Source organism: Apteryx mantelli, chromosome 7, assembly GCF_036417845.1.
Source record: "Apteryx mantelli isolate bAptMan1 chromosome 7, bAptMan1.hap1, whole genome shotgun sequence".
Taxonomy (NCBI): domain Eukaryota; kingdom Metazoa; phylum Chordata; class Aves; order Apterygiformes; family Apterygidae; genus Apteryx; species Apteryx mantelli.
The window spans coordinates 3,226,512-3,253,592 of NC_089984.1; the positions used below are offsets into that span (position 1 = coordinate 3,226,512).

General features: G+C 39.7%; 1 protein-coding gene across 1 annotated transcript in view; it reads right to left on the reverse strand.

The window, feature by feature from the left end:
- PTEN (phosphatase and tensin homolog) overlaps positions 1-27,081 on the reverse strand; it is a 48,521-nt gene that overhangs the window by 13,201 nt on the left and 8,239 nt on the right. Inside the window, exons 2-6 of the mRNA XM_013955762.2 lie at positions 19,525-19,609; positions 15,930-15,974; positions 10,833-10,876; positions 7,173-7,411; positions 1,992-2,133 (exon numbers count right to left, since the gene is read on the reverse strand). Of these exons, the coding sequence (XP_013811216.1) occupies positions 1,992-2,133; positions 7,173-7,411; positions 10,833-10,876; positions 15,930-15,974; positions 19,525-19,609 (555 nt within the window). The remainder of the gene's footprint in view (positions 1-1,991; positions 2,134-7,172; positions 7,412-10,832; positions 10,877-15,929; positions 15,975-19,524; positions 19,610-27,081) is intronic.

Genomic DNA, 27,081 nt, shown 5'->3' on the forward strand with positions numbered 1-27,081 from the left:
GATTCCTAAAAAGTTGCTGCATCTTTTTAATACAGCTATATTAAGAAAATGACTATATAAAGCAACACTTCTTGACTTTTCCTTGCGTATTCCTCTCATCTCTATGCTATGGACATAACTGAGGGGTTTTGTTCTCCCTTTCTTCTCTTCTTCGCATTGCAGTGGGCGATCACGTCAGAACAACCCGATTTCTCCTCTTACACAAACAGAACCATTACACAAACGAAACAAGAACAAAATTTAACATTAATATACAAACCAACACTGACAGACTACACAGACACAGCCCATAAGCCTGTCCTATAAACCTCTACCACCAGGAGGAAAGAAAAAAAAAAGCGCCAGCCACAGTGTAACTTTCAGAATTAAATCTTCCGGCGTAACAGCTCAAGTCGTGAGGGTTTTCGTTGCAGCTTAAGCAGATTTTTTTTTATTTTTTTTGGAAACTACCAACAGAAACTAGCACGAAAGCCAGAAATATTACAGTTGGTTTTTCAAACGAGCGACCGATTAAAAGAAATCTTTCCGCATTTACTCCTAATTTTTCAGGTCTAGATGACACCCGCTGAACTCTATGCTAGACTGCAAAGCCGCTTAGAAAACCACCGCAGCAGAGCTGTGGAAGTCGATACCTAGCATACCCATACCACGCCGCTGAACAGCCTGCTCTATAAAGCTGTTACGTATCCCTCACAAATCCTCGGAGCTGCGAACCCCTGTCATCCCTTCTCTTTGCCCGAGAGACACGACTGCTCAGCCAGGGACTTTAAAACAGAAGGAAGGCGACAAGGAAGTAAGATTTAAACACGTCGCGTTGGTAAATTTACTGCCGACGCAGTCGACGCGCGGCGACTGCAGGTTATAAGAGACCATTGGTTTTGCATTTGGAAAGTCACTGAAAATTCCACAGAAATGTCAAATGTTACAGTGCTTAAGTGCTGAGCCACTTGGTAGTTATTTGATAAGCATGTGAAAAGCTGTAATATCTGCCTGTCCTAACATCCTACAGCTAACATGCTAACAGCACAGTCCGGACACACAAGTCAACGCTCATGCGAGTTAAATTCATACAGCATGTAGCTCGATTTCGCAAGTATATCACAGTTTATCCAAAACATTAAATAAGTGTTAACTGCAGAAATCTGTAGCCTCCACACCTCTGCCCTGGGGGCAGAGGTTTTTTGGCAGAGGCTCCTCCCTTCCTCCGCCTGTAAATACAGCTAGCCTGACAAGGTGCTCGACTGTTTCTTGTGTGTGTGTGTTACATGTTCAGGTACTGCCTCACAAAAAAAAAAAAAAGTGCAATTTTAACCAAAGCCACAGGAGGCACCGGAATTAATTACACACTGCAGCAGCGCCCACAGCAAAACCATAAAAAGTATTTTTCCGCAATAATAGAAAATGAGCACGCAGCGCTAGGCAGTTACTGCTTTGTAATGCAGTCCACAGAAGGACAGAGGCAAATACTTACTTGCGCTAATAAATGAGTTTCGAGGAATTTGCTGTTCCTTGCTAATACGCTGTATCAGCAAATTAATCATGTACATGTGTATGTACTACTTTATAAGCCTCTATCTAAAGAGAAGTTTATTCCAGAGGTAATTATGTATGTACCCAGTGGAACTGACTTTTTTTTTTTTTGAACCATCATGGGAAGAATGTCGTTACTGCATTTGTAAGTAACAAATATCCAAAAATACATATGGCATCGTTATCTTCAAACCATTAAATATTTCCCCATTTAAAACCGTAGTGAAACAGGCCTCAAGCTACTACCCCGGAAGGATGCAAGGGGATAGACCATAGCAACCCAGCAGATTTGGGAACCTGAAGTGTTTAAATAGGATTTTCTGCTCTATGTGCAGTTATTCGCATTGGGCAACGACGCGCCGCTCCAGGCGCAAGCGGTGGCGTAACCAAACGCAGGTTCAGATGCCCAAAACATTTCACCGTGAGAGCGAGCAGAGCGCCCAACAGCGTTCGGTACTTACTGCAAGTTCCGCCGCTGAACATGGGAATTGTTTCAAACATCATCTTGTGAAACAGCAGCGCCACTGGTCTGTAATCCAGGTGATTCTTTAACAGGTAGCTATAGTAATACACGTAGCGTCTCTGACTGGGGATCGTTACTCCCTAAACAAAGGGGAAAACAAGCTTCAACAGCAATCAAAACCATTTATTAGCAGTCACTAACACAGCTTCCACCCGCTAGCTCAGAACGTAGCTTGGCACCTTATTTAAAAAGGTTTACACGCACCGTGTAAAACCAGGCAACTACCAACCACGTCCCGATGGTGCAACAAGCAGAACGCCGATTTTTCATTTATTTTTGCGCGCATTTCCTTGCATCCATCTTACAAGCGACGAGGCAAGGAATGCAGGCTTCTCTCTTCCATGTCTTAAATATAAAGACCTCGGAGGCTTTGAGGGTCACGCAGAAGATGGTATCATGATACTGCTTTTGAGGGGTGGGGAGGGCCAGGGAAGGGGGTCAGAATCCCTCCAGCAGCATTTTTAGCAGCAGACCCCTTGCACATATTGTAATATTAAAGCACCGATGCCGGAATTACGTTTCTACGACATCTGAAATCAAAAGATTCCAGTTCTGTTTGCTAATATCACTGTAGCCAAGTGATACACTATTTTATATTAAAATATATATATATATAATATATATATTTATATATATATACTTCTGAAGTATTTTACAAAAAAATCCAGAGTGGCAAGTTGCATTAACATGCAGTCTGATAGGCCAAATTGTTATATGAAGGGCTTTTCAACTGAATTACAACTCTGAAGTAAACACTTGCCTTGAGAACATATAACCAAAGAACATTTTTATTACTGATTTTAAACCAATTTAAACTTCAAGGGAAGGAACAGTTTTAAAGCTCTCATAGATAATATTTTTGGGAGAAAGTGACAAAGTCGAAAAAAATCATTTTATCCCCTAGAAAATACGTTATATGGTTTATAGCAGCTCGTGCAATATATTTGCAGAGACAGTAGGTATACTTTTACATTAAAACAAAGTGTGAAATGGCAATAAACTGGAGATAGTGAAAGGTTTTCATATATAAATCTACAAACATGTTGGTCGCAAATCTAGAACACAGTATTTCTGTAAACTCTGTTCTAATATCTGCTTCACCTTACAGCAGCCATAAGCCCCGAGTGGCCAGAACACTTTTAATTCAGTAAGTATCAATTCGATATATGAGGAAAAAAAATTTAGTTGGATACCTTCTTGCACTTATTAAAAAAATGCTGATAATCACGTCTCCTTACCACTTCAACTGCTTCTAAATTACACAGAAGACTTTTCCCTATACGACTTGTACAACCAATTTCTTAAGTAGCCCTCCATGCTGACATTTTTTGGTTCAGGTGTCATCTCAGTAGTTATCAGACCTGTTTCTTAAGGGAGCTTTAAAGTTTTCTTTATTGGAGTCTAACTTTCACAGCTGAGACAATCTCAACCTCAGAGCAAGCAATCAGCCAATGCTGCCACCCACGATAGTCATATGGGTAGAGCCACATAGGTAGAGAAAGCCATATAGGTATATAGTCATACAGGTAGAGAAAACACTCTTCTCTGCCCATAGTTTCTCCATTCCAGAATGGACGTGCCACACAGATAAACCCCAGCAAACCTTACCAAGGGAACCAGGGTTGGGACCAGAATGAAGGGAAAACATTCACTTATGTGGCTACATAAAGGGACAGATGATCTCCAAAGCACAGCCAAAAGGGCAATTTTATCCCTCCAGCCATATAGTTTTTACTCCCAGGAGACAGAGCCTTTACATGGCAATCCCAAGCAGCCAGCCACACTAAAGTGGAATAGAAAGTTCTTCATTCTTCAAAGGTCTGATTTCAACGACCTTTTATAACAAGGTAATGCACTCCAAGAGGTGCAATTGAATCCTGACTTTTATTCAAGGAAGTATAAAGAACCGGAAAACAGTACAAGTGGTATTATGAACAACAAACATTTTTGGAAGTAGCATTCCCACATTCATATTGTTGAAGTGCCCAACTGTGAGAGCAACGCTAAAGCTGCAGCCTCAGATTAAGTTTACGGCATCAGGTTTAACAGGGATCGTCATCTGAGGATGTCCACCAAACAGGGATCAAAACCCATCAGCTCTGACACACCAGACACTGGATTTTGACCCATTTTGAGACCTCCTTGCAGAAAATAATTGGTTTTCATTTCCTGTTCAGCTACAGTTAATTGCTGCTATCACCACTATTAGGGGCCATTTCTAAAATACAGCACCACAAAGGTCTCGAATGGATCATCTCCAACTCAAGGACTTGAACGGTTATTCCCAGCTGATACCTTTCTTTGAGAAGCAGACCACAAGACACATTTCTCCTTCCAAGACTAACCCTCCACCATAAACCAATTCAAGGCAGCAGTGGGTATAAAGACCTTCTCCAGCCATAGAAAGGTATGTTGCCAGTCTTCGTCATCACAGTAGTATTTCACAGTGCCCATCTTAAGGAAAAAATGGGTGATAGCTAGCAATTTCAAACAGTGGAAGGAGTGACTTTTTAGAAGACTTTGGGGTTTTACTTTTTTTGGATTTACCTTTCCCCCAGCTCTGAAAACTGACTGAACAATTACAATTCTATACCAAATTTGAGAAAACAGTTTGTCTCCCTCCATTCAAAGAGAAAACAGAAACAAGTCCTATTCTACTGATGTGGTGGTGACTGATACTCGCAATATTTTAGCCAATACCTTCTAATCTTTCCCAGTCCCTTCTTCTGAAAAAGATAAAGTACTTGCATCGTTTTTTTGAGGGTTCCTCCTGCCTCTGAGAGAGTTACAGAAGTTGAAAAGAGGCAGTCGGGGGGGGTGGAAAAATCACTTTTTGGTCAAAAACAGACTTCTAGTCTCAGTTTGGAGAATGTCTTATTCCCCCACTACCTTCCTCAGGACATAGACAGTCGTACATTAAAAAACTATCCAGGAACTGTCAAGCCTAACGTACAACAACTCTCACTCGATGTTGCAAAGGCCTCTTCTCCCATCAGGCATTTGAGAAGTGCTTGCTATAGAAGTAGTCGAGGTTGTTCTCTTGACCAATTAGTCATACTTCCCCTTGCAATTAGGCTCACACTTCCTGCCTGCCTGGACTAAATCCTCCCGAGAATCAATTTGCTACGCACGTTAATGGCAATAGCGACGGAGCAGAATGGGCGCTTTAGTCGCACTATTCTGAGCAGCTACTCACAAGCTGTGCACCTTGAGCTTGCTTTAAACAAAGAAAGTTTTGGGATCTACTTAAATCCAGTTATCCTTAATCATGCCCATCTTGATCCAGCAACAAAGGCATCTACTTGTCTCTGGGTGCCTCCTTTACTATGCTTTCAGGAAGTCAGTGATATAAAGGTGTGGTAAAGTCAAATCGGAGAGCAGCACTTGAGATATAATACTGAAATATGGGCCAAAAGGAAAGAAAAAAAAACTTCCAGGATCTACACTGGAATACCTGTTTATAAATATTACTTTTAAGATCGCATAAATCACATACTGTCCATTGTCCAAATAAAGACTAACCAGGTTAAGTGGAGATGGAAGAGTCAACTCTTAAAGAAGAGACATTGAAACCAAAACAAAGTTGCTGGTTACAGACAGTATTTACAGTGAAGCTAAACAAGGCTCTCACTATTCCCGTTTACTAAATCCTCCGTTACCCCAAACACGCCGGAGGTACCACTGGGGTATTAGTGAACACCTAACCGACCATATCCTCAAAACACTCATGCAAAGAAATACTACCATCTTTACAAAAGGGAAACTGAGGCACAGAATGCTTCACCACATATTTGTTACGTGATTTTTGTGACATCTTTTCTAGCCTTTTAGAGGCTTTTTAATTTTTATCAGTGGCAGTAATCTACACTGTTTATTCATCACATAGCTCATGCCTATTCACTATCATGCACTCTCACAAAAACCCACTAAGTTTTGGTGGGAAACCTTGACATTGTCTCCTTTCCCATATCACACCATAATTACCTTCTATGCAGTGTACGGAACAGCTCCATCCTATAAAGAGAGCAAACTAAGAATTTATTTACTCCTAATGAATCAACAGCCAAATTCTAAAATTCCTTATATGATACTTCTACTCTCAAGAGCCTTCAAACCCCAAACTCTACTTATTAGAGGTCTACACACTGTGAAATTAATACTTTATGCAAATATTACAGGAACTCAGAGTGCTCTGTACCTGAACAGGCTGAAACTGGTCCTTGGGGATGATCTCCCTAGGCTGCTATAACAACGTATACAAAGAACTGATGGAAGATGAGCAGGGAAGCTTGCTGAAATGACCTTGAAAGGGACACCTTAATACATCCAGAGAGGACTTGAAATAAGGAAGTTTGGCTCCCATTAACAAGGCTTAATTGTGCCCAAAAGGTTCAACCTATAGTTACTGCTAAGTCTGTCCTTACTACCGACAAGGTCTTAATTGAAAGTTCTTGTAGCCATTAGCATCATTTCTCTGAAATGAGATCTTCCCATTTCTTCTCATGAGATGCAAGCACAAGAAATTAAACAGCAGCATCTCAGGAATCAGGCTCTGAGGCAGCCAATGTATGGGCTTAACTACCCTTTTACTGAAAAGGGGAATCCCATGACAGACTGGATATACTCTTCTGGAAGGGATATTCAGCTGTAACAAGCACCTAAATGACTAAGCATCTTGTAACAACACCACAGAAGTTAGAGAACCTGAGGATCTGAACAGCTCCTCCATTCAGGCAAAACAAAGTAGAACAATCCTCTTATTTGGGCTGAAAATGCTGAATGAGAAAGTTCACTCATCAACCACCCATTTGATGCAAAACAAAGCAGAATGCCCTTTAAAAGGCAGACCAGCATTTCTGGCTACATAAACTGTCCAGACCTTCTTGAACACAATATGGGAAAACACACACAATTTCAGTATTGCGACTAATTGCTACTGCTGCTTAAGAAAGCTTTTCAGTTTAGAAAAACTGCACTGATCCAATAATGTTAAAGCTAAATCAAACCATATATCACAACTCATGAAAGCATTTCTTAACGGGTTTGACCATTCAAATTCACCTCAACTACGAAAAGCACAACGACAGAGGCAGGAGAATGGAAGAACAGAAATACTCACCTTCTTGTCTCTGGTCCTTACTTCCCCATAGAAATCTAGGGCTTCTTGAGCCTTTAAAAACTTGCCTCGATGTAACAAATATGCACATATCATTACACCAGTTCGTCCCTTTCCAGCTTTACAGTGGATTGCTGCAACATGATTGTCATCCTCACTTAGCCATTGGTCAAGATCTTCACAAAAAGGTTTGATAAGCTCTAGCTGTGGTGGGTTATGGTCTTCAAAAGGGTACTGTGCAACTGCAATGGGAAGAAACAGTTTATCAAAATCTCAGAAGAGTATTTCAGCAAGCTCAACTAGACAGGTCAACTTTCTGACAAGCATGCAAAAAATTAACATTCTAAATAAAACCCATCTTATATATAGATATGTAAATGCTTTGAATCCATGGTTATTCAGCAACGCACTGCATATTAAATGCATCACAGACATTTCTCTAGTAATAAATAAGCAAGCATGCTGCTACATGAAGAGACTATTTTACACAGTGGTACTGAGTGGCATATGCTCCAAATCTTACATCATGAGTTTCTTGGAATTTAAGGGTGTATTGGCACAAAGAAAAGCCTTGTGCAAATACATTACTCTAGCAGTAATTGAGCTACTTGCTCAGAGAAAACAGGGCTAGACCTCACTCACTGATCAGACAACAGGAATTTCTCCGCAAAAATTCTGAGCGCAGTTGGCTCTACAATGGGGACAAACTCTCAAAATTTTCTCAAAGAAGTTTTGAAAAGAAACAGTAAATTTCATATTTAAAAAAATGGTAATCAGAAAAAGAATCTCATGTAAAGCACCTGTAGCACCTATGGATTTTAAATGTCAAGCCACCTAATGAAGTTGTCTTTTATATATATGCGCACACACACACAGTTTCCATCTAGAGATGTAAAGAATTTCAAGTTAGTACGCAAGAAATAAAAGAAAAATTCAAAAAAGGCAAAAAATAAGCAATAAGCAGACAGAAGCACCCAAAAACAAACCTCTGCCTGATACATCAAATAAAGTGCCAGTTAATGCCATGCCGATTGACAGTATTACATAAAGTTATACTGGTCTGCTTAGGGGAATTGCACTACACAAAGTACACGCCCCAATTCTTGACTGACAGACTTGGGATCTTATAAGATCCAGAACTTTTAAGTCTGGTCCATTTAAATATTCTCAGCTAGAAACACCATTTCCTTTTCTGGTCTAAAAATGAATACATTTCATTTTTTGGCAAGTGTTTGTATTTGTTTTGTAAGTACTACTCTCTTGTCATACACGCAAGGCTCCTTTTGATGAATCCCCAAGGACTTAAAAGAGCAGAAGTGAGAGATGAAGTTATGGAACTGCTAAATCACTGTAGCAGAAGTCTGAAGCCTTCTGGAGGAAACTGCAAGGACAGTTTATTCACTCACAGTACAGACCGTCCGCTTCATCTTCTAGGAGACCAAAAAGGGAAGCCTGATAGAGTGAACAATCTTCGTTAAAGAAGAATCAAAGCTTAACGAATATGAATATACACTAATAAATTCTTCCACATGGAAGATCCTAGGACTCCCAAAAAAGATCACTGCATGTCAAGTTACACAGACTTCACATTTTGCAATAGATGTGGAGAAAGGTGGACTTTACTTAGAAACTGCTCAGAAAATAAACCATTCAGGAGGTGCTCCAAATTTGTCTCTACCAGTTTGATTCTACCTTAATTACATCCAACAAGGTTGCTGTGAAGAAGAGACACAAAGCAGTCCTGGAAGAACAGCCTGAAAAATTCCAAGTAGCAATAGCTTGTTGAAGATGCCCTCCAACTCAAACCTTGCAGGACTTTCTGCAAAGAGTAAATGAGCCTGTAAAACGGGTCCCCTGCGATGATGCAGAAGGATTAAAAGTCAGGAAGCAATCTTGGGAAACGTTAAGCTGCATAGTCTTAAGCTTAGAGGAGACAGGCACTCCATGGATTAAGGTTCCTAACACTGAAGCATACAGCAAGGGGGAACTGCTCTGACTCCACGCTCCAAGCACCTAGAAACAGCAAGAAAAATCTCAAAGCACATAAGGGAAAAAAAAAAAAATTGTAGCAAAGCAGAGGCCAATTTCCAGCATGGAAGTACTTCAGAAACTAAACAAGCCTTAGTCAGAAAGCTACTGTCCAAAGAGAATGAAGACCTTTCAGTGTCTGGTTTTGAATTTGATGCAAGAATCTCCAGTTGAATACTGAACTACTATGGGGTTTCATGTTAAGCATACAAATGAGAAGTACCCTGGAAATTAATTCACTTCAGAAGATTTTAAGTACAACTGTTCTTCTGCTAAGGAAAGAGAAGTTCTGAGTCACATATTTGGTTATCTAAGGTAACTAATTTGGGGATGAAAAGGAAAAACGAAATATGTAGCTTCCTACAACTGTGTTGTCTTACACAGAGGAACTGTGAAAGGTTCTGTCAAAGAAACAGCATTTTGGGATGCAATTGACAGTGAAGGAATCTGAGCACCTCCGTAATAGAAAGCATAAATTAAAGCAAGCATACATTGTGGACATGATGTTAGAGGCTTGTCCTTTTCATTTACACCTCTTCTCCTCTTACACAAAGAATTGCTCAAGTAGATCTTAAAATACTTTTTTCTGGCTTGTGTGTATTGAGCAGGATTTCAGGACACTGCCATTCAACATCATAAGAGCGTATGAGGAGCAAAGATGACTTCAAAAATGAAAATTTCAGCCCCTCTATATTCAGACATTAAAGCAACCAATTACATTTTGGTCATGTTCTAAACAACCTCTTCAAAACCAGAAGGACTTAAAGGAGGGGGAAAAAAGAAAAAAAAAAAAGCCAAGCCCTTGCTATCACCTAGTATTAACCGGTAAGGCCAAAATTCATTCATCTCCTGTAATTACTCCAGAGTGTACGCACAAGTACTCCTTATCTACCCACCCATTTTAAAGCACGATGTGAAGAGGAACTACAAGCTTCCTATGCACAGAGATGTTCCTCTGCACAAAGAATAAAGGTAAGTCTGTACTTATTACCTGGGGAGTTAATACTGACAAAACAGGTTCCTCAGTCTCCACTCACCAAGGGTCTGATCAAAAGTCTCTCATCCACTTGATGGTCAGACAATGCAAAAGGACTAATTTCTAGGAGGCCCTAAAGGTTTCCCCACAGGTTCTGGTAGCTTTGCAAAGTGTCCAAGAACCAACTTCTCTCAAAGAGGGAATTTTTTTTTTTTTTAAAGCAACTGAAGACTTGTTCCAGATCTTCAAAAAACTTATATGAACAGTGACAGTGGCTTAGCAGCGTTGTCCATCTTTATTCCAACTGATACTACTTCATTAAAAAAGGGCTTTCCTCTAAACTTCACAGCTGAATTTTACAATAAGTTTGCCCATCAAATTAAACAAAGACCTCCATATAACCCATTCTGCAACAATTCTTGAAATCAGTAGATTTTTATTTGATAACCCTATTAGGCCTTGATCTAGTTAACTGCCAGGATCATACTTTTTAGAAAGCATCAAGAACAGCGCAAGTTTCTCTAATGAATCAGAAGTTATTTCACACCATTCCTCACTCCCAACTCTCCTACATTACTATGTAGCAGCTTTACTTATTCCTTCATTCAGAAATTGAGAAATTTAGAGATGAAAACACACACTAGACAATGCAAACATACCTCTGCAGTTAAATTTGGCGGTGTCATAATGTCTTTCAGCACATCTAAAAAGAAAAAAAATCAGATGAGAGTTCAAGACAAGTCTCTTAGGCACTTCTAACATCTGTCACACCTTGAAACATACAGATCAACATAAAAAAAATTCCCCATATTCCCATCACCCTTATGATTTAAAACTATGGCTACGAGTTACAGGCAGAAATCAAACTATTTTGCTGCAGATGCATTAAGCAGCTCAATGAAATATCAGTGATCCTACCGGAAAACAATTACTTACCCTATGATAACTGTGGTCCATCAGTATGTTTTAGTCAGTGTGGATCTCAATGTAGACATTAATGCAATACAATATAATTTTTAACAGAATAGTGTTACTCCTGCTGCCCAAGCAGAGTTATGCTCCCACAAAAGCACATAAAGAGTAGATGGCTGTGACCTTCATCCAATTGACTCTGAGCTCAAACCACATGTCAAGAGACCTCAAAGACAACATGGATCCCTACAGGTAACTAACAGGCATCACTGAGTAATATAATGAAGAATATCACTTGTATCAAACAGCGATTGTGATATTGTTCTCTCCAACGTGGCATATGTTCTTGAAATTAGGTCAACTCAAAACAAAAAAGCAAACAAAAGAAAAAAATCGGGCCAGTCAGCATGTTTCCTCCACACAGATTCTGGGAACAGGCACACTGCTGAAGACTCCAGAGTTGCAAAGTCTATCTTGCCACCCCGTAAGAGACTCACCGTAGCTAGCTAACAGCAAAGCAAAACACACTGTATTACTCATGTACAAGCTTCAGTAACCAGGTATAAAGATCAGTAGGGCTCCAATACAGCCAAAATGGCATGCTTTAAGGAAAATACCTAAATCAGGTGCTGGGAAGGTAGGGGGAAAGAAGCCAGGAACAGGAGGGACTCTGCAATCTTTGAGTTGCTCTCTGCAGGAAAGATGATGTGTCCCTACATGATGCAAGTGAAAATGCAGTTCAGAAAGGAAAAAGAGAATAATTCTTCCTCAAAACAATAGGACTCTAAATTGGAACAAAATGATTGGAAATCATTTCAATAGACAAAACATGTCTAGGTCTTCTGGCCCAGTTATAACCTACAATTGTCATAGGGTTGAAATACCAACAACAGTTTCAGGACTGGTACCAAGTTATCTTTTCTTAATATAGTATGTTATGACCGCAGTCTTTGGGGCCGTATAGGGCTTACTTGACACTTTCAGACATGCAAGCTTTTAGAAGTCTACTTTCATGACTGTTCCACGTAACTGGAGCCACACTTGCATTGCATCCAGCTTTGTCCAGACTCATACACTGGGGAAAGAAGCCGATCCTCTAGGATTGCTCGTGCGCTTTGTGCTTTCCTTTCTCTGAACTTCAGAGCTATCTCCAGTCTAGCCTTTGCTATGAAAAAGTCTGGCCAGAGTCAGTCTCTATAGCTCTGATCACATCGCTGACAATTTTTGTGGATCAGAAGTGATACAGCACAGGTTGAGCTAGCAGATGGAACTCAAAAATACCCCAAAAGCCACAACAAAAAAAGTACTTGTGCTTGAGTCTTCAAGAAGAAAGATTAGATAGAGTGCATACGCCCAAGATGTAGTCACCACACCTGGAAAAGCCATCAGCCATGCTGGGCAAAGGACTGCTATAAGCTAGTCAGCATTTGAACTTTGGAAGTTGAGCTGCTAGGAAGCAAAGCAGTTAACACAAAGCATCTTATCCAACTGTGCTCTTCAACAAAGTTCCCTTCTTCCTTCTAAAGAAGCAAGCAGTTCAAAGGAATGGTAAGAGATGAAACTCCTCAAAGCATAAAAATTCACATATGGGCAAAACAGCCTACAAATTTTAAAGTTTGAGAGAATAGCAACTAGGATACCATAAAGGATAAAAAAATAATAATTTTGTTGATACCAGGGATAGAAACTGAGCACAGAACACAGCCATACCACCCTTTAGGCCCTCATATGGGATCTGTACGCAACATGGGGCAAATGCAGAGCCCCAGACATTGCTGTACAAAATAGACTTAAATACTCCCATCTCATTACATAAAACACATGTATGCCTACATTAGAGATCCCACTGACACACAACTTTGGGTGATAAGCGTTTCCCTCATTTAGCATTTGAAAAGCATTTGTAATACAATTAGAACTGTAATACAATTAGATCTCCAAATGAAACTTGAACTCCCCCTCCCCCCCTCCAAAATTCTTGTAACCTGTGAGCAGGAATTATGGTAGCAAGTTTAAAGCAACTCAGATCTTAACTGCTGCCAGCTGGACGCCTTTCCGATTATAACCACAGTCTCACTGCTGGCAGGACTAAAGGCTACGGACAAGACAGCAGCCTGTGCCAAAGCCCAACCACATATACACAGATATACAAAATAAGCACACAAGAAAATCCTCGCTGTTCATTACAGGTCCTTCCTTTAACTACCTGACTGCATGAAAGACAAAGAAGTATACTTGAGAAAAATGGAGAAGCAGCAACTACAGTGGAGAAGACCACAATCTGGGGATGTGAGAGTCAGAAGATGAAAGTGAAAGACTGTGTTAAAATATAGAATATAGAGGAAGAGCAAAGGGTTCAAGGCACACATGACAAGAACGTAAATGAGGAACAAAATGAGATTACGTGCTCAAACATTCACTAGGAAGTTAAACGCCAAGATGTTAGGCTAAGGTGTTATTGACATCACTTAGGCATCAGTTGAGCAAGAAATGTCTCCAAATCCTTTTAGATGAAACTGCTCAGTACACACATTATTAGAAACTTCATATAAAAATGTTCCCTTAAGGGAACTCAAACACCACGCCAGCGTTTGATACAGTTCTGAACAATATACTCACATAACCCCCGCCCCACAAACGCCTACCTCCTCCTTTTAAACACAGAGAAGAACTCGATTATTTGCAAAAGATCGGCTTAATCTAAAGAGCTGCTGTTCTCTGAAGTACCTCAAGGCTGTAATTTCTTCCCGTCTCATGAGCAAACATTGCACCAATTCACCTAATGGCATTTATTTACCTAATGTGTACAAATTTTGCACACGTAAGGATAAAGAGGTAGCCTGGGCTCTCTAGCTGGAGATACAAAGTTTACAAGTCATGCTTTCCAACCTATGGAGTAACGATTTGAATCTTCACTTTTGAGTAATCCTTGTTTTGGGGAAGAAAAAAAAAACCCCACGCTTGAAAAGTATGTTTTCTCTTGTGAAAGTTTTCATCTGTGGGTTAATACAGACATTTCGGGAAGTTCCTCTCAAGACTGTATTAAGTTAGCCACAAGCAAAACTGATGCTGTAGAAGAGGGTGTTGCTTGCACTAACAACTGGAAAGAATAAATTGAGACTTTTACATAAAGAACTTGAAGACAAAACGCTTTGATACACCTGAACAAGGTCTTTGCGCAGTTGAAAAAATGTGCATCAACAACGCAAATAAGAAAAGCATTTGTCACATCACAGCTCTTTTCATTTAAAAACCCCAGAGCTGTATTGAACTCTTACTTTCTGATGGAGTCCAGAAGTCAGCACACAGTAACCTATTTGTTTTTGCTTCCCTGTTTTTACCTGTCGCCTTCTGAGCCAATTTCAAACGACAAGCTCAGTATCAAGCAGTTCAGCAATCTCTGATCTTGTAAGCGATATCAGAATCATACTTCACTGAAACCGGAGGCTGAACCCAGCCCTAAGAAGCAGGCGGAAATTAAGTTTTATCTCTGCTATTCCACATTATTCTCCCTAATCCAAGAACCACCTATAGAGAGGCTTTAGGGAAGGACTAGGACCAACAACGTTAGGTGTTAGACATTGTGGCTCTCTATCAGTGAGCTCCAGAAGACCTTAGAGGCGAAAGATATCCAGAAAGTGTTCTCCCTCGAGCTGCACACATAGGCAAAAGCAACCATCAGCTATTCCAGGAAATATTACTCTTTCCACCCAGGAATGCCACCAAGATATCATTTATTGAAAAGCTATATTAAAGAGCTTTCTGGATAGCTTCTAGGCTGGAGAAGGTAATTTTGTTATTGAGCCATATCAAAGTTGTCTAATTGCTTAATTTGAATGAATATTTTGGTTACAAATCCTTGTCTGTCCCATCCCACTCCAGCCTTCACAGACAACTTTAAAAATTTAAAACCAGACATCCATTTCTCAGTTTCTAGTATCACTTCACTTCAGCATCAGAAAACAGATTTGCTGATGCATGATTCTTTAACTTAGAGGCATATTTAAATACTTTTTTTTTTTTAAATCACAGATTACAGTGCAATACATTTCTTGTATTTCCATACTACAGTAATTTTTCTATTAATTGAAGATATTTAGGAATTAATTTATTTAAAAAGCCTTAACAGTTCAGAGAATCAAAAAATCTTACACTTAAGACTTTTTTGCAAAATGAGGGGTTAAAATAAAAAAAAAAGCAGAACCTATTCTTCAATATCAGCTGACATCACCAAACCATTAGGTACAAAAGAAGTTAGGCCAAGAAAATATATTAAGGCAACCAACGAACAAAAAGAATTTCCCTTTTATTTAACAAGAACAGTTTTTTGCATAACTGAATTTGCAGAGGGAAACATGACACTTATAAAAGCGGGAAACCATAAAGCTACTCATTGGTGCAACAGCTTATTCAAAGCAACAAATGAGGACAGCACAGAACAGAAGCAAAGGACCTGGGTACTGATACAGTTCTACAAAAAAAAAAAAAAATTACAAAAGAAACAGAAAATACTCATTTGGCAATTTCTTCACTGAAGACATTAATACATTCACAGAAAGCCTGCTGTGAATTACTTTTCACTTTTTCATCACATGGTACAAGCTCTAGATGGGCTGGATGCCAAGTCATTTAAAGGCGTTCAAGTAACATGAATATACGCCAGCATTTCATTTAACCTTACTCAGCTTCACTAAATGAAGTAACAGCGCTCTCAATCAGGCTTAATTGTTTTAAGAAATCTGCAAAACATCTCTAACTCCGCTTCAGTACAGGACCAAGCCACTTTCACTCGTAAGCTATTTTTAGAATTATTGTGGAAAGTGCATCTATAAGAACATACTTACAGATTGTATATCTTGTAATGGTTTTTATGCTTTGAATCCAAAAACCTTAAAAAGAAAAAAGAGAAATGAATACATTAATACACATTGCACTAGCGACCTTAATTCGCAGCATCATTAAAACATCATCCAACATCGGCAGTTTTGCCTCCCAAGTTCCAGCTGGCCCTGCAGTACCTCAAAGTCAAGGAGGCATCACGCTGCAAACCTTGCTGCTACAGACACGCCATTAGCATGAATAAGACTACTTATGCAACTGAGGAGACCAAGATCTGATCTGCAATTGAGATATTTACCGTATGCACCAATCTGGGCTGCTTTTATAAGAGATCTGCGCATCAATATATGAAGCTGAGGCAGGGCTGTTTATTTTTACAGCAGAAGGTCATCAATTCCATGAAGTATCTGTAAACAGTTACTTCCAATTTAATCATCTGTGCAAAATATTTTACCGCAGTGGTATTTCCGATGGAAAAAACGCTGTTAAAATTACTTATATATAACAGCAGTCAGTTAAAACAGCCACATCCATTTACTTTTAAAAAGAGGTTTTTAAGAGAGCCATTATTAGCCACTGAAATCTAAGCACGGTGCCAAACGATATTCTGGGTTCAAAAAGAACGAGCGAGACCACTCCACTTTTTCACACTTGCACTCGTGTCGTTTTTATGCCAACTTTGCAACAAAAACTTCCCATACAGAAGCCTCCGAGAGCCAAACTGCAAACATGATTCATCAAAATTGCCATGATTATATATGATGTGTCACCTGGCAATGTTCAAGAAGAAATAACATACAAATGTTTACACTTAACATCATCAACAGTGTGTATCTGCACATCAGCCAGAAGGAATTTAATTAGCCATGACAGAACATGCTGTTCGAATTGAAAAGAAACACTAGCTGCTAAAATCCTGGAAAGCTCAAGCAAAAACAAGCTCTGGTTATCAGTCATAATATTCCAGAAGAACCTAGAAGAACTTTGTGGTTAAATTGATGCGTTAAAATAAGAACAGATGTGAACGCTCCTCCTGCAGCCCTGAACACGAGACTCCAATTTCATCTGCAAAACTATTTCACAGCTACCACTGGCGCCCCTGTTGGCAGACCGAGAGAGATTAAGGAGCACGGGGGACATGGCAATTTATCCCAGGAGAAGTCCCCCACTTGTTTAAAGCGCGTTGAAGAGCTTCTGCCAACGATATCCGCAAAGCTAAGTATGAATTTTCACGCAAGCATTTCTCCGAGGACTAAATTCCACGCAAAACCTTTCAAAGTACAAGCAACAGAAGACAACCAGCAGGCAAGATTATACTTCTGATACAATATTACCAGCAAATTCATCCAGATAGCAGCTATTCAGGAAAAGTTCGCTGGCATATCCCCATGGCTCGGAACCAACAGCTCCAGATTTCAAACGCACTGAATTTCCGCACAAAAACCTCTTTGAAAAATCCCAGGCCAACAATAAAAAGACTACAGAAGCAGACGAGGACCTGCTGATTACTACAAACAGGCAGAATGCTGCACAATTTTGTTTTGTGCATTTTGGGGTTTTAAAATATGGGACAACATTTACACCGTTTTAGCATCCAGATCCCTATAGCCACTTAATTTACACCTCTTCGTATGTTCATTTGGTTGATGACACTCTTAGGCTATTGCTCAGAAAGACAGACGTTTCTTTTGACCAACACTGTGTTTATGGACAACTTGAAAATAATGGGTAGTAGTTCCCTTTCAAAAGCCCAATTTACACATTATATCACACACTTGACCAGGAAAACCAAGAAAACGTGTTTTCTTTCATACACGAGCAACTGAAATCGATACTTTGAACTGAGAAGGACCTTCAAAGACTACTGCATGTTATTATTAATTTGGTTAGGCTGATATAATAAATTAAAATTTCCCATCCAGGGCAAATCACAGGCTCCCTGCTTGGATTCTTCTCCTCTGAAGCGAACCTAGAAATCATTCTTGTTCCAACTCTCGTTCCAACAACGATGGAGTCCATCGGGGACCAATAATAGCAAATAGCAAATGCAGTGTCCAGGTCATTAATTGGGGGGGGGGGGGGGGGGGGAAATCGCTCTGACAGCCAGTAAAGAAAGTTGGGTAGATAATCTGAGTTCGTGGAAGTTTATTTTGTGCATAACCTGTTTCCAATGATACCAACCTTGCAGTCAGAAAACACAAGTTCATGACCTCATTAGCAGAGTGCCTACATCTCCACTGGGGTTGTCACAGTATCTACAGATTGCTAGGCTGGAGCTCACCAAGATGACCAGCTCTGGAAGTGACTTCTCTTTCCTGCAGCGTGACAAGGTCACTGCTGCAAAAGTGGTCAAATCCAGACTCTGACATTTTCGGTACTATTCATGGATAGCAAGCTTCGTCACGACGGTTAAATATGCAAAAATGAAACCCTCTCAGATTCATCTGAATCTATCTGCAGCTGCCTAAGGAAGTCACAGCCTCCAGATTACTTATTCTCAGTCGAAGGTTACAATTCCTCAAACTGTGGGAACCGAAGAGCGGTCTTAACTCAGTTCAGTACAAAGCTGGACGAAACTAATTGCCAGTATAATACAAGCACAGCTAATTCTGCCTGACGATGATGAGAGGCAAGTCTTTGCGGCATCTCAAATCGGGGAGCAGCATCTCCTTGCCCAGCTACAGCTTCTTCTAACATTACCGCATAATCACACCCCGACTGCAGCATCCCTCCATCCCCAAAACCAAGTCTCTCCGAGAGCTACTGAAGTTAAGACCTCTGAACGGCCAAGCTCTCAAAAGCCTCACAAGTGACTTAAAAACACAAACCCAGAACTTAGGATCCTCAAAAACACTAGCACTTGGCAGCTGCTTCCTCTCAGTATTTAATTTTTAATGGAATCCCTCATGCTACACGTTCCAGGTAGGATGTTAAGTAAACAAATTAGAACTATGCTCTTAAATTGCTCAGCACACCGCCCAAAGTCGTATCGCGTATATCAGAGTAGATAATTTGAGGTTAAAAACAAAACTGCAGGTTTTGACAAAATGTACTATAAAATGCTGCCAGCAGGAAGGAATTTCAGCTGTTTTTTCTCCTTTCCACAGTTTTTAAAACACAGCCAGCTGCAAAAGCCTTTATCTTAAGCCCCCTTTGCTACTTTAAAACCCAATTAACTTATTCAAGCACTTCATTTATCAACTGAATAAGAAAGGATATGGGCAAACATATATTCTGAAATCAGCTATCTAAGGAAACTCTCAATACTGTATGGAGAAGAGAGCCTCAGATCCACATCTTTCTAAAACCTAAAAACCTGCTGTTATTCCAATGTAATTGGCTGAGGTCAAAGTTTCACCTGGAAAAGCAGATTATATGAATTTGAAATCAACACAAACAGCAGCTGGGTCTAAAATCCTTGAAAATGCTATTTCTGTTGCTTCTAACAAGATAATAAGGCTATAAGGAATCAACTTTGCCATTTCTAAGAGTCAGATCACATCTTTCTTGGCAGTATGTAAATGAGTGCAGAAAAAGCTACCTAAGATTTAAATAAATAAGTTAAGAAAAAGTTAAGAAAAAGAAAAAATAAAGCCTTACCTTACTACATCATCGATGTTGTTCCGGTATACTCCTTCAAGCCTCTCCGCCGGAAAACCCATAGCAATTATGTTTGGATAAATATCTGAATATGCAAGTTAGGGAAACATTTGTAAAATAGGTGGAATTACTACAATAGTATAAAATGGACATCAATAAGATATGTTTATATACTCCTGTTCCAAAGTCAGAGCAACAGCTCAGAGCAACTCCCATATGCACTCAATTCAGCTTTATATACGAAGTAATAAGGGGACTTTTCAATAAAAGTCGAGAAAAAACTTGGGAAAGCACATCAGTAGGGCAACTTCTCAAAAACCAGTATTTTGACCATGGCTACTGTAATAGAAACCTCCTTGCAATTCAGGAACAGATAAGTTATTAGAAGTGTGTACTGTTGGACAGTCGATGCTAACATCAGTTAGGAAGGCAATCCGCCAGAGAAGTAAAATCAAATAGTCCACTGCTTATCTGATAAATACTGGTCTTCATCTACAGTTTCTGAACGACACGTTAAATCCAATGGGAATGTATTTTATTAAAGCCTTGTGTGACTGAATTGCAAAATGTTCCAAAATAAAAAGCTATGGAAAAGCCCCAGATGATCCCAAAAATATGTATGCCACACACAACAGCAAAACAAACAACAGATCTGTATTTCAGGCATGCAAGCCTTGGCAACGCTACACAAACAATAATGCTTTTACCAGTTTCCATGATTTCTACATACTGGACCATGATAGCAGCTGCTAAGGTAGCTCTGAATGCCCGAATGTATGACACTTCACTAAATGGGAATTTAGAGACTCTGAAAAGGATTTTATTTCAAAATACCCCAATCCCCTATTTCTGGCCAAAATTTCTAATTATTTATTCTGAACTACCTGTATTTCACACACCATAAAGCAATATAACCTGAGGTAAAGAACTTAGCAAAAGCACCTCTTTGCAAAAAGAAAAAAAAGGCCAAATAAGAAAATTAAAAGTTCAAGTCCCGAGCAGACGTGGCAAAGAACGCACAATTAATTCCCGGGCAATGATTAGTATTTATTTTCCCAGCAGTGTCATGATATACTGATTTTTTTTTTTTCAACAGAGCTCCCAAGAAGAAAACACTCCGTTGTAAAGATTATTAGAAAAAGGCAGTGTAGTGAAGCAGCTTCGCTGAAAAGCAAAACAGAAATGAAACTAGCAGCTTGGAAACAGGCTGTGCCCAACCGCATTAACATACTCCTCCTCAGCCTAAGTTTAGAAAGAATAAGAACAAAAGCGCAGCAGCGAGGGTGAAGTCGGCCCCGCCGCGAACAAGGGGGTTGCAACAGGACACGGCCAGAGGCGCCTTTTCAACCTAAACACGGTACGATCCCAAGCACGATTTTTAGTTTTACGATGAAAATATCAGCAACGTAACTGCATGCAGAGAGGTAATCATTAGGCTAGAGGAAACTGCAGCAGCTTCCAAGAGAGGAATATTCAAGTTATTTGTACGCAAAGAAAAACGTGAAGCAGGGTACACGCTACACTAACTACTTTGCTGTCCCACTGCAGAATTCCCATCAATCCATCCAAGTACTTATATCAAAGCAGCACGGACTAAGTTCAAGACCTCTGTATTTATATAGTTCATTAGCCAAAAGACTTAAGAAGGCAAAAAGTTTTTAAGAATTGGCTACACAGAATTACATTTTCTACCTAAAAACTGAATCTAGCATTTACGGTGTAGTAAACTGAGCATTAAACCGAGTATTAATGGACATTACTCTATTTGGACTAACCGAAAGACAATTTAGGCAGACGGTAATTAGAACAAAAGCTTTTCAGACATCCAAATATATGTAGTCACCTTAAATACAAATACTGCAAGGGGTTTTATGACTGGTTTCCAATTTACTCTGAACTTGCCCAAACCCTAAAAAAAGCTTATCTTGGGGAAAAAAAAAAACCCATTAAGTTGCTTAACTTTCAGAGCTTGCGATAATTTCAGATACTATCAAACCACATAAATCTTAAACTTTGAACTTCATTCTGAACATATTTCACTCTGCAAGCAGCCCACACCTTTTTGTCAAATTAGTAAAAGGTGCCATATAATTAGCTATGTATTTACTATTTTATCAGTTATTACTTGCCATAAGCATAAGAAACCAGTTATAAATCATGTACACCTGCTCTATGCCTATCACTTAACAGTGCATTACCTGACTTGCAGCTATCGCTCCCCTGTTCCTGATTTCCAAAGCCTGCATCTACTGCCAGTTTCAGAGTATTTGCTCAAAGGTACCTCCATCTGCGTCCTGCGCTCAGCAGCAAGGCTATAAAATTACCATAGCAAAATAATCCAATCTATTAGCCTGTTTTACACAGCGCTTCTCCACAAAGGGCAGGCATTTACGCTAGCAACACGGGTAAAATAAATTCATTTCGACACACCACATCGAAACCCAAGCCTTTGCACCAAAACAAAATCCAATTTTAACTGTAATTTCACCCATGACGCAGATGCCCAACCTTCACAAAATTACCACCTAACTCGCTCAATTTTGTATTTACAACAGCGAGCTCTACTACGCATTTTCCTCGCATATTTGAGACGGCAGCTTACGTTAAGGTGCTTTCCTTGTGCTGTTCGCTTTTAGTCTAAGACAGGCTAAGGAATGAGACACTTTCCAGGATTCCCAGCTGGTACAAGATGGAAACGAGGCAGGCAAACACCAGGCTAAGGGAACAGAGCATCTTAGCAACGGTATTTCCAGTTCGCAGGCTAACAGATTGGTCCAAACACCGAAGCCTCAAACACACGGGCAGAGAGAAAAACTTCTAAAAGAACCAGCGCAGTCTCACGCTTTCGGAAAGCGTGATCCCCTTCTGGCTCCGGCATCTCTTGTGACCCCTCTGCCTTCCCTCCCTCCTCGAGGGCGATATGCTTGCAGGGCATGCAAGCTGCACATGCATTTACTCTTTTGCATGGAAAAAAAACCAGCAAAATCTAATGCTGGAGCTTACCTGTGTGTCAGAAGCACAAGTCAAGTTTTTAATTCGTACCTAGCACTGCAAGAGAAGTTCAGAAAGTGCCAGTGGTAAAGCCAACAATTTTCAACTGGAAAAAGAGAGTACATATCAATCATACTGATTCAATAAAAATACCGCGTGTTCTGAGGTTTTGGAAGTTGAAGAAAACACGATTGTTTTTAAAACAGGCCAAGCAATTTCTCCTCCACCGAAATAAAAGCGTCCTGAAGTACCTTCCTGTATTATCTCAAAGCATTGCACTGGAATGCAATTCGCATGCCCCTGCTGACTCACTCTTCTGTCTGCACCAAGTCGGGCGTTAGAGGACACGGGGCCGCTGCAAGCAAGCGGTCCTCTTGCACAGCACGCGCGTGAACCCGCGGGTTTCGCTTGCACGGGACAAAAGAAAGTGACAGCTCTAGCAAATGCCTTCATATTGCCGGGGAAAGATCACTTTACAGCTTGCGAACACGCGCTTCCGACGAGCACGCTGAAGCAGCTCGTTGCTTGGAAAAACTTTGTTGGTTCGAACAGCTGAAGAATGCTGCCTGCAGTACGAAGCGCTGTAAGACGGAAGAACGGAGTGGAAGAACTGTTCCTGTTTGCACAGATGATCTTAATCTGTGAGCAGAAATAGCAGTTTCATCATTTAATCGTAAAAAAAAAATTGCCCTATAAACCAAACTCTTCCACCCTTTCCCCTCCCCACAAGAGATGCCCAAAAAATCAAGTGCCACATCTGTACCAGCTTGTTTTTTCCTAATGTAATGGAACAAAACACTCCCCCCTAGACACAGCCTGCGATTACTGCATAGAAGAGCATCGAGCAGATTGAGTTACGGGAGCAAACGTCCATGGACCATCCTCTTTAACAAGTTCTCCTATGATCGGGCACGCTCAGTGGTTCAGGGATGTTGCCCTTCTCACCCGAAGAAATTAAAAATGGATTTCCAAAACTGAGATTAAGATACTGCTCTTCACTACCAAGGCAAGATTTCTTACAAGGGAGCTGGGAGACTGGGCTTATGTTCAAAGCAAGAATTCTGAGTCATCATGAAATTGGTAATGATACTGATAATTTTAGAAACCTGGAAGAACTGATGATTTATCTATGTAACAAGCTCATTATCAATTCCAGACCTCGCTGGTTTGTTTTTAGGGACAGGGAAATGAAAACGGATAAAGCCTCAGCCATTTACTGGAGCAGTTCTACAACACTTTCAGGTTAACACGCAAGACAAAGTTAACCAAATCGTCATAAAGTATCAGGAATTTGAAGCGGACTTTCTAAAAAAACCACCATTGTTAACTGCCAAATCAGCTCTTTCTAAAGAACCCCATTTGCAGAAATGGTTTCACTCGCTTTTAAAACACTCATTCCTTTCTCAACCTTGTAAACACGAAAGTTGAGATTTTAGTTAATGATTATAATTAAAAAAAAAAACCTAGGCGCATTGATTCATAATACACAACAGCTGAACACTTAAATGCTGTCCTTTACTCAAGTTCATACTTCTTACTAACTACAAAACAGCATATTCAGCTTTCAACCGAATAAAAACTACAGTACGCTATACCCAAAGAAACTTATAAGGAAAGCACTCAACAGTTTGCTGTTTTAACAATCAAACACCACAATGAAAAAAAAAAAAAGACGCTTCTTCAACATTTAAGACATACCCAAGCAAATAATCCATACGCCACTTTAAGAACATCTCGTCTGTAATCTTGTTTGTAGATTTAACAAGATACCGTTCTTAATCCCCGAAATCATTCCCACATGCTAAAGATGATATTCTTTAAAGTTGCGATGAGAAAAACCCTGGATATTATGCAAATCAGCATTTAGGATCATTTTCAAAAATAGTTGTCTAGATATTCACATTATGCCAAGATCAAATTAAAGGATGCGCAGTACACGCTAATTTTTACTTTAACATATTTATGTAAACAAATGACTATTGTGTTGGTCCTTTAGGATGACTGATTTTTCGCACAAATTCGCTCTTTTCCCTAACAACAGAAGCATGCCAAAAAAACCATACTGAAATATTTCCCAATTCTTAAGTTCTTGAACAGCCACAAGAAAGCTGCAAAAATATACAGCTAAAGCCTTTCCTGTAATGAACAACATTCTCAATTAAAATCTGGAACTGGAGTCAACAGAATTTCTAAGTAACTTTATAAAGTCCCATTTCAAACAAGTATGCATTTAATCCCTTACCCTCACTCCACTCATGAAGGCAGCTATAAGAAAATAACAGAAATCAAATGACCTAATCTTCCTATAAGCATGCAAGAGCATGCTCCGCATAAGAATTTACATATAGATTTGCTTTTTAAACCAACGCTGAAGAGATTTTAAATTAAAGCACAAATAAAAAAACAACTTTCAAACCACTACTCCAAAGGCCTTTATAATCAAAGGCTGCAGGAAGATCTACCAGTCATTAGACCTCAGTTTTCTTTAAAAAGGAAATTTAAAACAAGCTGAATGTTCCAGGACCAGTGAATGATAGCCACTGTTTGAGTTATACTTTGAAGCTAGGACTCCTTTCTGCAAAATCTGAACCTGTCCCCTTCAAACATAAGGACAACAGTCTCATTTTTGTGACCTTCACAGTTTCCAGCTTCTGAATATGAACCTCGTTTAACAAAGAGCCCAGTTCAACTGGTGAATCTACAGGCTGAAAAAAGCTCCGAAACCTGCCAGCAATGCAAATTTTGGTTCCAGTCTAAGCAAGCAAGGTATATACTTATTATAATCTGCTTCTACTTGGCCCATTCCTCCTTTTGTGTGAAAACTGCTGTCGGTTTTGCTCCACTACGTAAGCCTTCAAATTCTTCACCCATCACCAGCCTTGGAGGAAATCAGCCTCTAGCATGGGGTGGTCAAGTTGTCAACCACTACCTAAACCCCCACTTGAGAGCAACGATGAAGAGCGGAGGAACAACATGACTTTGAAGTCTCCGAAAGTTGCTTTGTTCTCTCAATTTGTCCTCAATTTTCAGGAACTTTGACTTCAGTAACCATGCAATGTGGTCTAGCAGCACATCTGTCCTTAACAGCTATGAAATGTTAGCATGCTAACCTCAACCCTTTTAACTCTAGCTTAAACTAGTCCGTATAGCAACGGCAAGAAAAAATTGTTCTAGCTGTTCAACAGCTTGACAGCCTGAAGCTACAGAGAGAGTGTTACTAAAAGTGTCCACACTCCATCCTCAAACAGATTTAAGTGTCCTGACAAATGGCCAAACTCTTATTAGTGCCATTTTCTTGACAGCATCCCTATAAAATAAAGAGACATAGGAAAATATGCCCAGCCAAATCTAGAAAAGTTTCCTAGAATATACACTATTAGCCTGTACACACACATAGCTTATTTAAATAGGCTGTATTTCCATTAGGCAAGATGAAACATAAAATAAGTTTACTATTTTTCTATGACTCTGGATAATCAGGAAGTATAAAGGAAACGAACAGGAAGAAAGTTCTTCAGAGTAAAGGAGGATTTCTTGTAGCCAGCCAGCTGCACTTGCCAACTCTACCATCTGTGCCTTGAAGAACAAGAAAAAGGACCAACTCAGATGCGGCTGAGAGAAACATTTTACGATTTAGAAGAAATGTATTTAACCCCTTCACGCTCAGTATTGCAAGTATAACTTTTTTTTTAATTTTTCGGCTTGTAACATAAATACAGCAAGGTGGGAAGAAGCAAACGGGAAGATGCTAGAAGATGCTATTGCCATGTTGTCTCAAAAACCGGCTATATCCTCAGCTCAGTCCCATCCCATAACGGGGCTGCTGGATCCAGGTAAGCTGACCATATTGCACTTGGGAATTATTCCCAGAGCAACCGTCTCTCCCTTCAGCTCTGTAAAGTATATGAAATGTGTTCTGGGGCTCTCAGCCATATGGAGGCTTTATTATACAGCTAACAGGGTCAAGAAGATTGAAAAAAACATGATCCACATAGTGGGTAGGCACCAAATAAATTTGCAAAACATGGTATCAGCCATCACATAAACTTCACAGCATAAATACAAAAAACGATCAATAGAGAGAGAAGCAGGGAAAAGAATGTTTACTCCACTGAAGAACTTGTTCTGACAAAGACTGAGAAAAAGATGCATTAAACTTCCATTTCAACATGGTTTTGAATCGCAAATAAAGATAGTAAGACTTGCAGATAGTAAAGAAAACAAGCGTGTTGTGAAGAGCTACAAATCCCTCTAAAATAGTTGATGATGTTACAGGACAGAAAAAGAGCTGCCCTCCGCATTAAGAAAAAGCCAAGAATAAACAGCAGTGTAAAAAAGATGCAACAGCGCATGGCATTATTCAAATAAAATATGACAGACAGAACTCTCCAGGGCAAAAACCAAAAAGAGGGCATTAACTTCTTTCTTAATTCCAAGTCAGGTTTACAGCAATGAAAGGAAACATGTAGCAAGTTGCTACAACAATTTCCAGAAGTGAAAACGTGCAGCAATCCACTGAAGAACACTTTTTTTTTTTTTTTTTAATTTCTGCTCACCCTTCTGAAG